The 11,651-nt window shown below is 39.5% G+C and overlaps 1 protein-coding gene across 5 annotated transcripts in view; it reads right to left on the reverse strand.

Annotated features, from left to right (window-relative positions):
- Positions 1-11,651, reverse strand: part of SPATA18 (spermatogenesis associated 18) — a 59,123-nt gene that overhangs the window by 29,500 nt on the left and 17,972 nt on the right. For all 5 annotated transcript variants that reach the window (XR_001828612.2, XM_017540280.2, XM_017540279.2 and 2 more), the window contains exons 2-3: positions 1,507-1,612; positions 1,267-1,381 (exon numbers count right to left, since the gene is read on the reverse strand). Coding sequence is in view for 4 of the 5 variants with exons in the window: in XM_017540279.2 (XP_017395768.1) it covers positions 1,267-1,381; positions 1,507-1,612 (221 nt within the window). In the remaining variant the exon portion in view is untranslated. The remainder of the gene's footprint in view (positions 1-1,266; positions 1,382-1,506; positions 1,613-11,651) is intronic.

Consider the following 11,651-nt stretch of genomic DNA (forward strand, 5'->3'; position numbering starts at 1 on the left):
AAAAAAAAAAAAAAAAAACAGTCCAACTCAAAAAGAACACATAATGTCCAGCTCCAAGTACATGAAGTTCTAGTGCAGGAAAAATTAATTTAGAGTGATAAAAATCAGGAGATGGTTGCTCTGGGAAAGGTGTAAGAAAAGCTCTGGAGTGACGGAGATGTCTGATATTCCGATAGGGATGTGAGTTTACACAGGTATATGCATTTGTCGAAACAGCAATCTATAGGTTTCACTGAATATAATTTATACCTCAATTTCCAAAAAGATTTTGAAACATCATTCTACATCTCTATACCTAGAATAACACCCACAGAGGGTAAAATCTGAGGAGCATCCAAAAATTCTCAAGGAAAAAAGAATTTACATAACAACAACTGAAGTCTATAAAGTGCTTAACATATGTCAGGCCCTGTGCAACTTGTTTAGGGTGCTTATCACATTTAATTCTCACAAATGACCCTATTAGGTCAGCAAAATCATTGGCCCATTCAGCAAATAAGGAAATTGAGGCATAAACATTTAGATACCTACCCAGGGCAGTAAAAGAAGAACTGGTTTTCTGCTCAGTGATCTCCAAGCAGGGATCCTTCAGCCACTATCTTATAAGGCTCTTGCTCAGAACAGACTAAATGTTTTCTTTTTATTATTATTATTATTTTTTTACTTTAGGTTCTGGGATACACATGCAAAACGTGCAGGTTTGTTACATAGGTACATGTGTGCCATGGTGGTTTGCTGCACCTATTCACTTGTCACCTAGGTTTTAAGTCCGGCATGCATTAGCTATTTGTCCTAAGGCTCTCTCTCCCTCTCCTCACCACCCCCACCCCACAACCCCCCAACAGGCCCTGGTGTGTGTTGTTCCCTCCCTGTGTCCACGTGTTCTCATTGTTCAACTCCCATTTATGAGTGAGAACATGCAATGTTTGGTTTTCTAAGAACAGAATAAATGCTTTCTAAATACCCCCATTTCAGAAAGGATTATAGATAAATCCACATAAATGTTGAAAAGTAAAGTAACAGGTGTTTTGGTTGCCCAGACGTAATGATGCAGATGCCTTTAGCAAGGTATGTGTTCCCTCTTTCCAATCTAATTTCCACCTGTTCAAAAACTAACACCATCCATGGAAACCACCAATATCCATCACAAATTGTGACACTCTTTTGTCAGTATACCAGAATTAAGTCCTCTCTTCTCTTAGAGGTTTCTGATTCATTTTATCTCACTGTTAATGAAGTCAAGGATTATCTTTCAGCACTCCCACCTGCAGAGAGGGGACCTTGCTGTCAACAGGTTTTCCCATGGAAGCGGCTGTAAAGGAAGCCTCCAGCCAAGGCAAAAGGCGTGACTTGATTGTTTCCACGCCATCATTACGTCCTCCTAAAAGAATACACACATCAGGTGAGCAAGAGAAACCCAATAGCACCTACAGTCAAAGAACACAAAAGAGCACCAAGAAGAGAAAGGAAAGGAGAGCTGGGAGGGAAAGTACAGGCCATTCTCACCTTCTTGGGCTGCTGTTGTGAGGATCCCAAAGAGCTGTCCCTGCACCTTGGCAACTTGTTCAATGAGTTCAAGGCAGTGGTTTAGATTTTGATCACAGGTGTTTGTCTGCAAGAGCAAAAGAGTATATGATCAGGGCAATTCCTTCACTCTGGGAACCACTGCAGGAAGACAAGGGCCTCACTTGACCCAAAAGCTGCCTGGCTCTCATATGCTCTGTATAGTCATCAAAACCTATTTCCCTTTCCTCCTGAACACACAACTAGACCACTTTCCTCAGTTTCCCTAGCAGTTTGTGTGGCTGTGTAACTGAGTTCTGGCTAACTGGATGGGAAATGATACATGCCTGGGGCCTGGCCCAGAAGGAAACCTCTCGAACAACTTTTTTTTTCTTTTCCCATCTGCCAACTGAATGCAGAAGAGCCAAGAGAGGATGCTGAGGGCATAAGGGATGAAGGAGCCACAAGATTTGTGAGACTGCTGACTGAATGCTTGCACTGAATTGTCACATGGTTTAGAAAGTTGGTTTATGTGTGTTAAACCACTGAGACTTGCACGTGGTTTTTTATAGCAATAATCCTACTCACTAAAACCATACCAAAAATACATTTATAAAGTAAATAGACCTGTGGTAAGACAATACAAATCACTGCCGAATGTATCTGCTTTATTGGTTCCTGTCCTCTTCATAAATTCAATATGTATATATTACATGTGCATTGAGAACATTACTTCTTAACAGCAAGAAGGTATTGCTGGGTTGAGGATATAAGGGACTTGGCACTTGCAGACTCGTGGGGCAGACAGATGAACAGCCAGTTACCCTGCAGTGAAATAAGTCTTACCTACACAGATGAGTGCAGCCTCTACCAAGAGTCCATTGTCTTGGAAAGTCTGAGAAGGCTTCCAAGAGGAAGTGAAATCTAGGCCAAGATGAAATTAGCCAGACTTGGAAAAAGAGGTGGTTCCGGTTGTTCCATACTGTAAGCGATGAGAACAGAGCAGGAGGAGGCCAAGGAGTGAACCCTGCAGCTATTATTCTGCTTTCCTCAGTCCTTTAACAGATTCTACCATTTCAGTATTAGCCAAACCTCTGACTCCAACACTAGAGGAACGAAAACAACTACAAGCAGCAAACATCACGTGGGTGTAAAAATACATCGATTTATGTGTCACCTAAGGGCATGATAAAGCATTGGTCCTCAGTGCCTCCTGGACACAACAAATCCCAGAACAGAAAACAGCGTACATAAAGGATAGAAACTAGAAGGAAGAGGAAAAGTTTAGATGATCTCTAGGCAAAAGTTTGCAAGTCAAATACACATCTGCATCAACCAAGGAAATAGTTCAGACAGGCAGTAAGCTCCTTGAGGACAGACTGGGCCTGTCCTGTTAGCTGCTGTATTTCCAACCCTGCATTCTATAGTGCCCCTTATTCAGACTCATTATGCGTTGGATGGATGCATGTAAGTGAGATGATTCACTCACTTTGATTGATTACCTCTCTCCTACATGCCAGGCTCTATTAGTGCTTTACATATATAAGTCAATTAATCCTCGAGCTACTACACTAGGAGATAGAAGAACTAGTAACATCATTTCCATTTCAGATGAGACAGCTGAGGCACAGAGAGGTTAAGTAACTGGCTCATGCCTACCCAGCTAGTAAATTGTCAGTGCTGAGATTGGAACCCCAGCAGCCTGGCCTCCAAAGCTCATGCTCTTAACTACTAATCTATATGGACTTTCAGATCATGATTCATGCTGGGAGCAGAGGGAGGACTGGATGATGCGGCCACGCATGAATGGGGAGGACATCCAGGGAAGGCTGCCCTGTGGAGGGGACCCTTGAGCATTCCTGGATTATAAGAGTCAGGAAAGCACAGTAGTAGGGAAAGGGCATGCCAGGCAGTGGGAACAGCAAGGACAAAGGTGCTGAGGCTGGAACAAGTTTGGCAACCCTGATGACAAAACACATGTCAATGTGGCAGAGGCACAGAAGGTCCGGGCAGGTCGGCAGGGTAGGTTGACCTGGAGAGCCTTTCAGGCCTGGCCTGGAGTTTGGATGGGATGGGCTTGTAATTGAGAGGGCAGCTGGTTTACTTTCCATGCTTGGCAAATAGTACCTGATGACTAATTCTGTTGTAGCATTGATTTCTCCTGTAGCCTTTTTCTCCATCTCGTCCTTCTAACCTCTCCTCCCAAAAAGATCATGAATTCTTTTTAAAAATGACCTTGCTTTTCTCATGTTTGTATCTATTGCCACTAGTATCCTAGCAAATTGAAGGGTCCAAACAGCAGTTGATGAATGAATGGTTTAACAACATAATGTTGACATGATAAGAGCATTTAAAACCCAGAGCCTAAACAGCTATCTCCATTCCTTCCTCATTAATCCAGCAGCTCCTTGCCCTGGCCATTTTATATCTGCATTTATAACATTGAACTTCAATTACCTGCTTACAAGCCTTTCACCTTCTGACTAGATCATTCCACGTGCTAAGTGAGAATGAGCTTGGGAGTCAAGCAAACCAAAGTATCTCAGCTCTGTCACTTGCCACAATTCTGTGTGACCCTGCACAAGTTACTTAACCTTTCTGAGACCATTCCTCTCCCATACAATGGGGATAGCAATGCCTTGTAGAGCATTTGAATTAAATCAAAATAATACATGTCCAACACCTCAGACACAGACAGTGTTAATCAGTTGGCACTTATGAGGTAGCATGCAGTACTGAAAGGAGCCAGTGGTTTAGGAATAAGGCAGACCTTTGTTCCAAATCTGGTTCTCATCAGCTGCATTCCCTTAGAAAAGACATTTAAATATGAGGCTCTGTTTCCTCCTGTTTAGGAGGTAGTTGATCTCATGAGCAGAGCCTAGCATAAAAGAGGTACACAATAATTAAAAGTATTATTACGGTATCATTCCTATCTGTTCCTATGCCATGCCCAGTGACTGGTACATAGTGGGTACCCAGAGGAACATTGGTCAAATGAGTTTTTAAACACAACTTAAATAACGGGAGAGAATAGCCTATGTCACACAGTTCCCCTTCCCAAGACATGTTACAACATGTTGCAACTTCTAAACACAAAGCATTGTACAAGAGAGTCAAGTTGCAATAAGGTCACTTTATTCTAGTAAACACATACCCACATACCCACACAAGACAAACAGAGCAAAGATATGGGCTAATTATACTGTCTCCAGAGCACAGACTCCAGATTTATTCATTCATAAATCATTGAGCTCCTATTATATGGAAGGCCTTGGAAACAAAGATCAGGAAACAAAGCTATATTTAAAAAAAAAAAAAAAGTTGACTGCAGTCAATGAACTAATTAGATGGGGAAGTGAGATGGAGAACAAGAGGCACGTATGGGATAAATAATTACCTTAGAGTTTATGTTAAGTGCCCTGAGTGGATAACAAGCTAGAGGAACAGCAAAATAAGCTCTGGTGAGGGGTGAAGGGTAAGAGAGAAGGGCATTTCAAAAGAACAGAAAGTACCAAGACATATTAGGGGGAAGTGAGTACAGGGTCAAGAGATCAAGTTTGAAAGACTTGACTTGCCACATTAAGGGTCTTGGGCTTTATTCCATCATCAAAATATCTAAGGATGCAATAGAGGAAGGTGGGTATGACATGTTCATATTTGCTTTGCATGTTACAAAAATCTCTCTGGCAAAAGCAGTCCAGATAGAATTTGGGTTACAGAGTGAGTCTGGTGGGGAGGTAGATGGGTATAACCATCTGGCTGAGAGATGCTGGAGGCTGTAGACATACCAAGGGTCCCCCAAAGGTCTTTCCTAGCCCCAAGTTACATCTGTGCCAGTCAAGTTCCCACTGATTCCAGCATTACCTAAGAAGTTCAGGGAGTTTAGAAACGAGTAAGAAGTATGAGAGGAATGATCCTCAGTTTGGGTTTGAACAAGTGAGGGGGCCTGTAGGACCTTCATATGGCATGTCCAGTAATAGTACCTAACAATTTCTCAGTACCACTCTATGTCAGCCAGACCCTGTGCTAACAGCTTTATATATACATAGCTTCATTTAATCCTCAGAACAACCCTTCAAATGGGATGCCATCATCATCCAAAATTCACCATTGAAGAAAAACAAAGTTAAGTAATTTGAAGAGACAATGGTTGGGACTGAAACATAATTAAAATTAATTATGTACTGTATGTATCATTTTAGACACATAAATCATGTATCCATACCATCACTTCTTTGTTTAGTATAGGTTTCTGTGTGTTGCATTTGCCTTTTAAAATGCGAAGTACTTTTCAAATTATTCATAAGTTGTATATCCACCACTGTGGTACTCACGGTTTTTAAATAAGACTGGTATTACCTGTTTACAATGCCTGTTAATAAAAGAATTTACAGTTTGGTAAAATTGCTGCTAAACAATCATTGGATCACAATCCTCATCAAATATACCCATCTATAAAAATTTGAGTGAGAGCATAAGGTTTCACACAAGCCATTTACTAAAGAGGTAGTAATGTTTCCCTTTGGTTTTACCATGAGTTTAGGTGTTCTAAAAAATTCTATAGTACCTAATTTCACCTTACCTGTTAACATTCCCAAAATGACATTTAAGTGTTGTAAAATTCTGTTTGTAGTATATGATATGCATATATAGTTATGTGTATGTCTAAATACAAATTCAAATGAAACATTAGCAATACTTAATCTTACTGTGCTACATATAGTGTAACATACTTGGAAAAGATTTACCTTTCTGCAACAAGGGACTGTTACATACAAGATGGTGATAATGATAAGGTACATAAATGGTGTTCCCACTAGAAACCTGCCCTGTCCACCCCTTCCCATTTCCCTAAACCCTATCCTCAAACTACTTTAGCTGAGAAGCTTTTCACTAGACTGTGAGTTAGTGGTAGCTTACACCTACTTATGTTTATATAAATTGCTTACAAATTATACCTCATATTAGCAATTACATTACATTATGAGAATGTGTATTTGCATAGGCTCTTGCTTATCTTTGTTTTGAAAAATTGTTCTGCCTAGAAAACAGTCCTGAAAGTAGCCTGACACTTCCTGTTAGTAATATTAACCTTACATCTAACCATCTAGGCAGCATCACATAGAATTGAAGAAATATGGATAGTATTTGTTTTACACCCCCTCCCCATAAAATGTGTTTTAATTATATACATATGTAAGATTATGTGCAATCATTCATAAGTTCCAAGGGTGATGATGAGTAATCATACATTTTTTGGACTTTGTTATAATTCAGTGTGTTAAGAATGATTCAAATGCAGATTTAACAATCGTATAATCTATCGAATGCTGTTTTTGATAAAACACTGGAGGTCTTATTGCCAAACTGATGGTAATGAGGCACTAAGGGTGAAAAATTGGTACATGTTGTGAAGAAGGTATTTAAATCCAACTTTTGAACAAATTTAACAAATGCGAGGAACTTCTTTTTTATTTAAAAGGATTATTTTGAAATGAAGATGAAAATGTGTTCACCTTTTTTTCAAATTTAAGGGAATAATTTATACCATATTTTGAGACAAGAATGTACAGCAAAAATGTGGGAAACAGCAGAGGCTGAGCATGTATATATTTTATATGTAGCTTATTCCTTTCTAAGCCTGCGAGCCTTTTAGGCTTTGAACATGCCCAACAGCCACAGTCATTGTCATTATTGTACCCCAACCCACCACTATTTTTTAAGAAGTCTTAGGTTCACAGAGAAAGGAATGTTGACTTTGAAATTATGGATTTATATTAATGTCACTATAAACCAACAGGAATCGTAATTTTTAAACAACTTGCTAAACATTGGAGACTAAGTTAATATATATAGCAGTGTAGCTGTTCTCCGTAGATGGTGTCTCACAATGGATTTCTGTTGCTTGAATATTTTCTTAGTGAGTATTTAAGGTAGTTACTGGGATTTGATGATCTGACTAATTATTTTGAAACACATTTTGAATAATATGGTTTAGCGTTAAAGGGGAAAGAAAATATTATTTTTTTCTTACTCATTCTACCTTCCCTGTACTATATATTTGGAATTGATCATTAAATTCATTCATTATTTTTTTTCCTCTCTAAAAGAAAAAAAAAGAATAATATGAAAGGATTCATCACTCTTATTTTTTAAAAATCCGTCAATATTCCTTTAAAATATAAATGCTATTACAATATTAAATGGTTTAACTGACTTTTTTATTTTTAAAAAGACTCATTTTACATCCCCCCAAAAATGTCATTCCTATTCTGCCAATTAGAGAATTCATAAATGAGTAAGGAAAAAAGATGAATCAGCTAATAAGTATCTTGACACTAGACAGAAAAAGGAGGAATTTTCAGCCTTTTCTAACTGGCCATGAAAATTAACACATGGAAAACAAAGCCCTAACTTTGACCATATTTTTTCACTGTTCAGGATCTGTATGCATGGTGGGGGGTGTGGGGTTTGGAACAAGATGGCAGGAAATGGACACTACAGATAAATGGGATTTTTTTGTACCCTCCTTTCCTCTGTAGGAGATGAGAGAATAAACTGGCATCCAAAAGACCTAGTTTCAAATCCAAGTTCCACCCCTTCTAACCAAAAGACGCCTTGGACAGGTAAGCTGCTCTCCCGAGGTTTGGTTTTTTTCATCCACATAATGCAGAAAACAAAACATGCTTATCTCACAGGGTGTTTTTAAACAAAGTTTAAAGGCAATATGGCATGAAGAGTGCTGTACTTTGAAAGCTTTCAAGAGCTCTTTGCATGCTGGTTATAACAGGCTACAGTTGTTCTTCCAGGGAGGTGGCATTCCCATATGTGGGCAGCTTTTTCAGCAGGCCTAGGTCGTAAAACTGGTCCTCTATTCTACATTGTGGCTGACCTTATCACAACACCACTACCTAAACCACGAAGTTTTCCAACTGAAATACTGAATTTTAGATATAAGAAAAGGTAGGCTTATGAATCCCTAACAACTATGTACTCTAAACAACCTAGCAAAGCTTCTATTTAGGGTTTTCCACTAGATTTTATAGTGTCTGCACCCACAGTTAATAATCCTATTGGATTTCTTTAATTATTTAATCTTTTTAAATATTAAGCAATGATAATATTTACATTAACAAATGTGTCCAAAATGAAAATAAGAAAAGTCAAGTTAAAAAAGATGACAGCCTCTCTGTTAAAAATACCCCCTGTCTTAATCACTTGGCAATTTCCTTTGGAGTTATAACTTCATTATTAGTAACTGTGGTGAAAGGGGTAGCACCAGACAAAATTCCACAGTTCCCCCCCATTTCTCATGCTCTCTTACAATTAGATTGGAGCCAGTTACAATTAATTCTGACCAAGGGACGATGGGTCTGAGTAGTGTGTGGGATTTAAGGGCAGCGCAAGCTTTTCACTCTCTCTCCCCCTGAGACCTTCCAGGATGGCAGCTCTGCGAGACAGAGAGACTGAAACTGAGTTAGTGGTGGAGGAGAGCTGCCATCAGACTTCATGTGAATGAGAGAAAAATCTCCATTCTGTTGAGACACCGAGGTGTGGGGTTTTATTCATTACTGCATCTTGGTCTGGCTAGTAAAGAGATGAAGGTCCTAAAGGGAAGAAATATGTTCTCTATAAAGTTACCAATCAGGTTGAATCCTCAAGAATGTAGAAGTATGTTGATTAAGGAGGAGGCGTGAAGGAGGGCAGGGAGGCTGTTTGAACTCACCATAGCAGCTACAACAACCTTTTGTGTTAGGAATCATGCATATTTCAGCATGGAGGCATCCTATAATCCCTCAACCACAAAGATTATTCTAAAACGAACAGATGAGACACCTCTTTAAGATCTCCTTTCTATGTGTTGATACTTAATATACTGTTTTCACTTGCTAGTTCAGATTTCTAGAACACAAGAGAAGACTAATGTCTGAGGAAGTCTTATTGCATTACCAGCCCTCTCCACCATCCCACTCACATATTAAATAATCAAAAGCTTCTATGAATAGAATGTAATGTTCTGGTGTCCATTATTTTACTTAAAATCTATATAATCTCATCCTATCTTGGGGATGGGGTTATCACAGTATAGTGAGTTTTTACCACTTGCTACTGTAAGTATGTAGATTATGTTTAGAAAACATCAAATCTCCAAGTATCTATCCCAGATCAACTCCGTAATCAACAGGACTCTGAGGGAAAACAAAAGCATCTCAAAAAGAGGAGGGATTCAGCTCAGAGTTGACCTCCTCCAGGTATAATGTTGTAAGGTCAATTTCTCTTCCCACTTACGTTCACAGTGAAAGGCATGTTGACTTTGAAATTATGGATTTATATTAATGTCACTATAAACCAACAGGAATGGTAATTTTTTAGCACTGCTAAAAGGTTATACATGAAATGGTGGTGATGGCCAGATTAAGGTAGAGGTGATGAGAATGGATAACATCTCTATAGAGTAATTAGGTAGTCAGAATTCTGTATATAAGTTTATTTGAGCCTTTTGAAGAGATGATTGAGAAAACCACACCAACATTGCATGATAAATTTGGGGCATTTGGGACCGCATACTCTTACATTAACCTAAGGGCCATTCTTAGAGTCTTTGACTTTGTTTACTAAATGCGTTAGTCTAGTTTATGAAATGTCGAGTCATATTATTTCTTGCCTAAAGTGTCACCCAGCCCCATATATTATTCCTAGAGTTTCCAATTTCCCCGTCATGGGACAACTAGAACAACCTTTCTAAAACACAATCCAAACATGCCTCCTTCCTGCATAATGCTTTCAGTTTCTCCCCATTTCCCTCAAGATAAAGTCTGAACTCCCTGTCACAACACCAACGTTCTTCACCATCTGGCCCCAACCACCCCACCTGCTCAGCCTCATCTCACTTCCACTCCCTGCCTTGAACTATTCATAGCCCCACCCCAAAATCTGCCCGCTTTTTCATGCCTCACTGCTTTTCGCACATGTCATTCTCTCTATCCTTTCTCCTCTTCTCTAGTTAGATGTTCATCATCAAGATGCAGTTCACATGCCTATTCCCAGCACCTGGCATAAACAGGCACACCATAAGCTCTGAAAAATGTTGAATGAATGAATGGACACTACAAAAAAAGTTCTGTAACCATGTGTTGAATGAATTATTAAGTTTTTGATAATTGACTTCGTTCTTGGTCGAACAATTGTTTTTTCACCCAGGCTGGAATGCAGTGGCGCAATCTTGGCTCACTGCAACCTCTGCCTCCTGGGCTCAAGCGATTCTCCTGCCTCAGCCTCCCAAGTAACTGGGATTACAGGCAACTTCCACCATGCCCGGCTAATTTTTGCTATTTTTTAGTAGAGATAGGGCTTCCCCATGTTGGCCAGGCTGGTCTCAAACTCCTAACCTCAAGTGATCTGACCGCCTTGGCCTCCCAAAGTGCTGGGATTACAGGGGTAAACCACCACACCGGCAGAAGAAGGGATTCTTGGTGGGTCTCTCACCAACATTCTTAATAACCACAAAGGAGGAAAACTTTCTGAAAGTCATGTGTTCACACCAAGCTGTCCCTGAACTTCCAGTGGAATCAAAGTTCTAAAGGCAAAGTCCTCATCAACACTTGGGATGAGGCTTGCATTCATTCAGCATCACTTTAACGACTAAAAGAAAATGAGTTGACAAGATTTGTTGTTTTTAGTAATTTTTTTTTCTCTAAGGTGTTTGAAAAATATCCATTCTTGAAGTTTTTATCAATCAATACATGGTTTTTCCTATGACACAAAAGGATGCTAGGATAAAAAAAAAATGCCAGCAAGTAAATAACAACGGCTTTGGGGCAGAAGATTATGTTTTTAAAAAATGTACTGTCTCTTTGATATCATATAGAGGATACAATGAAACAGATCATGAAGCACAGCTAAAATGTTATACATGAAATGGTGGTGATGGTCAGATGAAGGTGGAGGTGATGGGAAGGAATAAGAAGAAAATCATGTGAGAAAAACTGAGAAGCAAAACTATGTGAGAGGGCTGGGCGCGGTGGCTCACGCCTGTAGTCCCAGCACTTTGGGAGGCCGAGGCGGGTGGATCACAAGGTCAAGAGATCGAGACCATCCTGGTCAACATGGTGAAACCCCGTCTCTACTAAAAATGCAAAAAATCAGCT

Source organism: Cebus imitator, unplaced genomic scaffold (genome assembly GCF_001604975.1).
Source record: "Cebus imitator isolate Cc_AM_T3 unplaced genomic scaffold, Cebus_imitator-1.0 Scaffold124, whole genome shotgun sequence".
NCBI lineage: Eukaryota > Metazoa > Chordata > Mammalia > Primates > Cebidae > Cebus > Cebus imitator.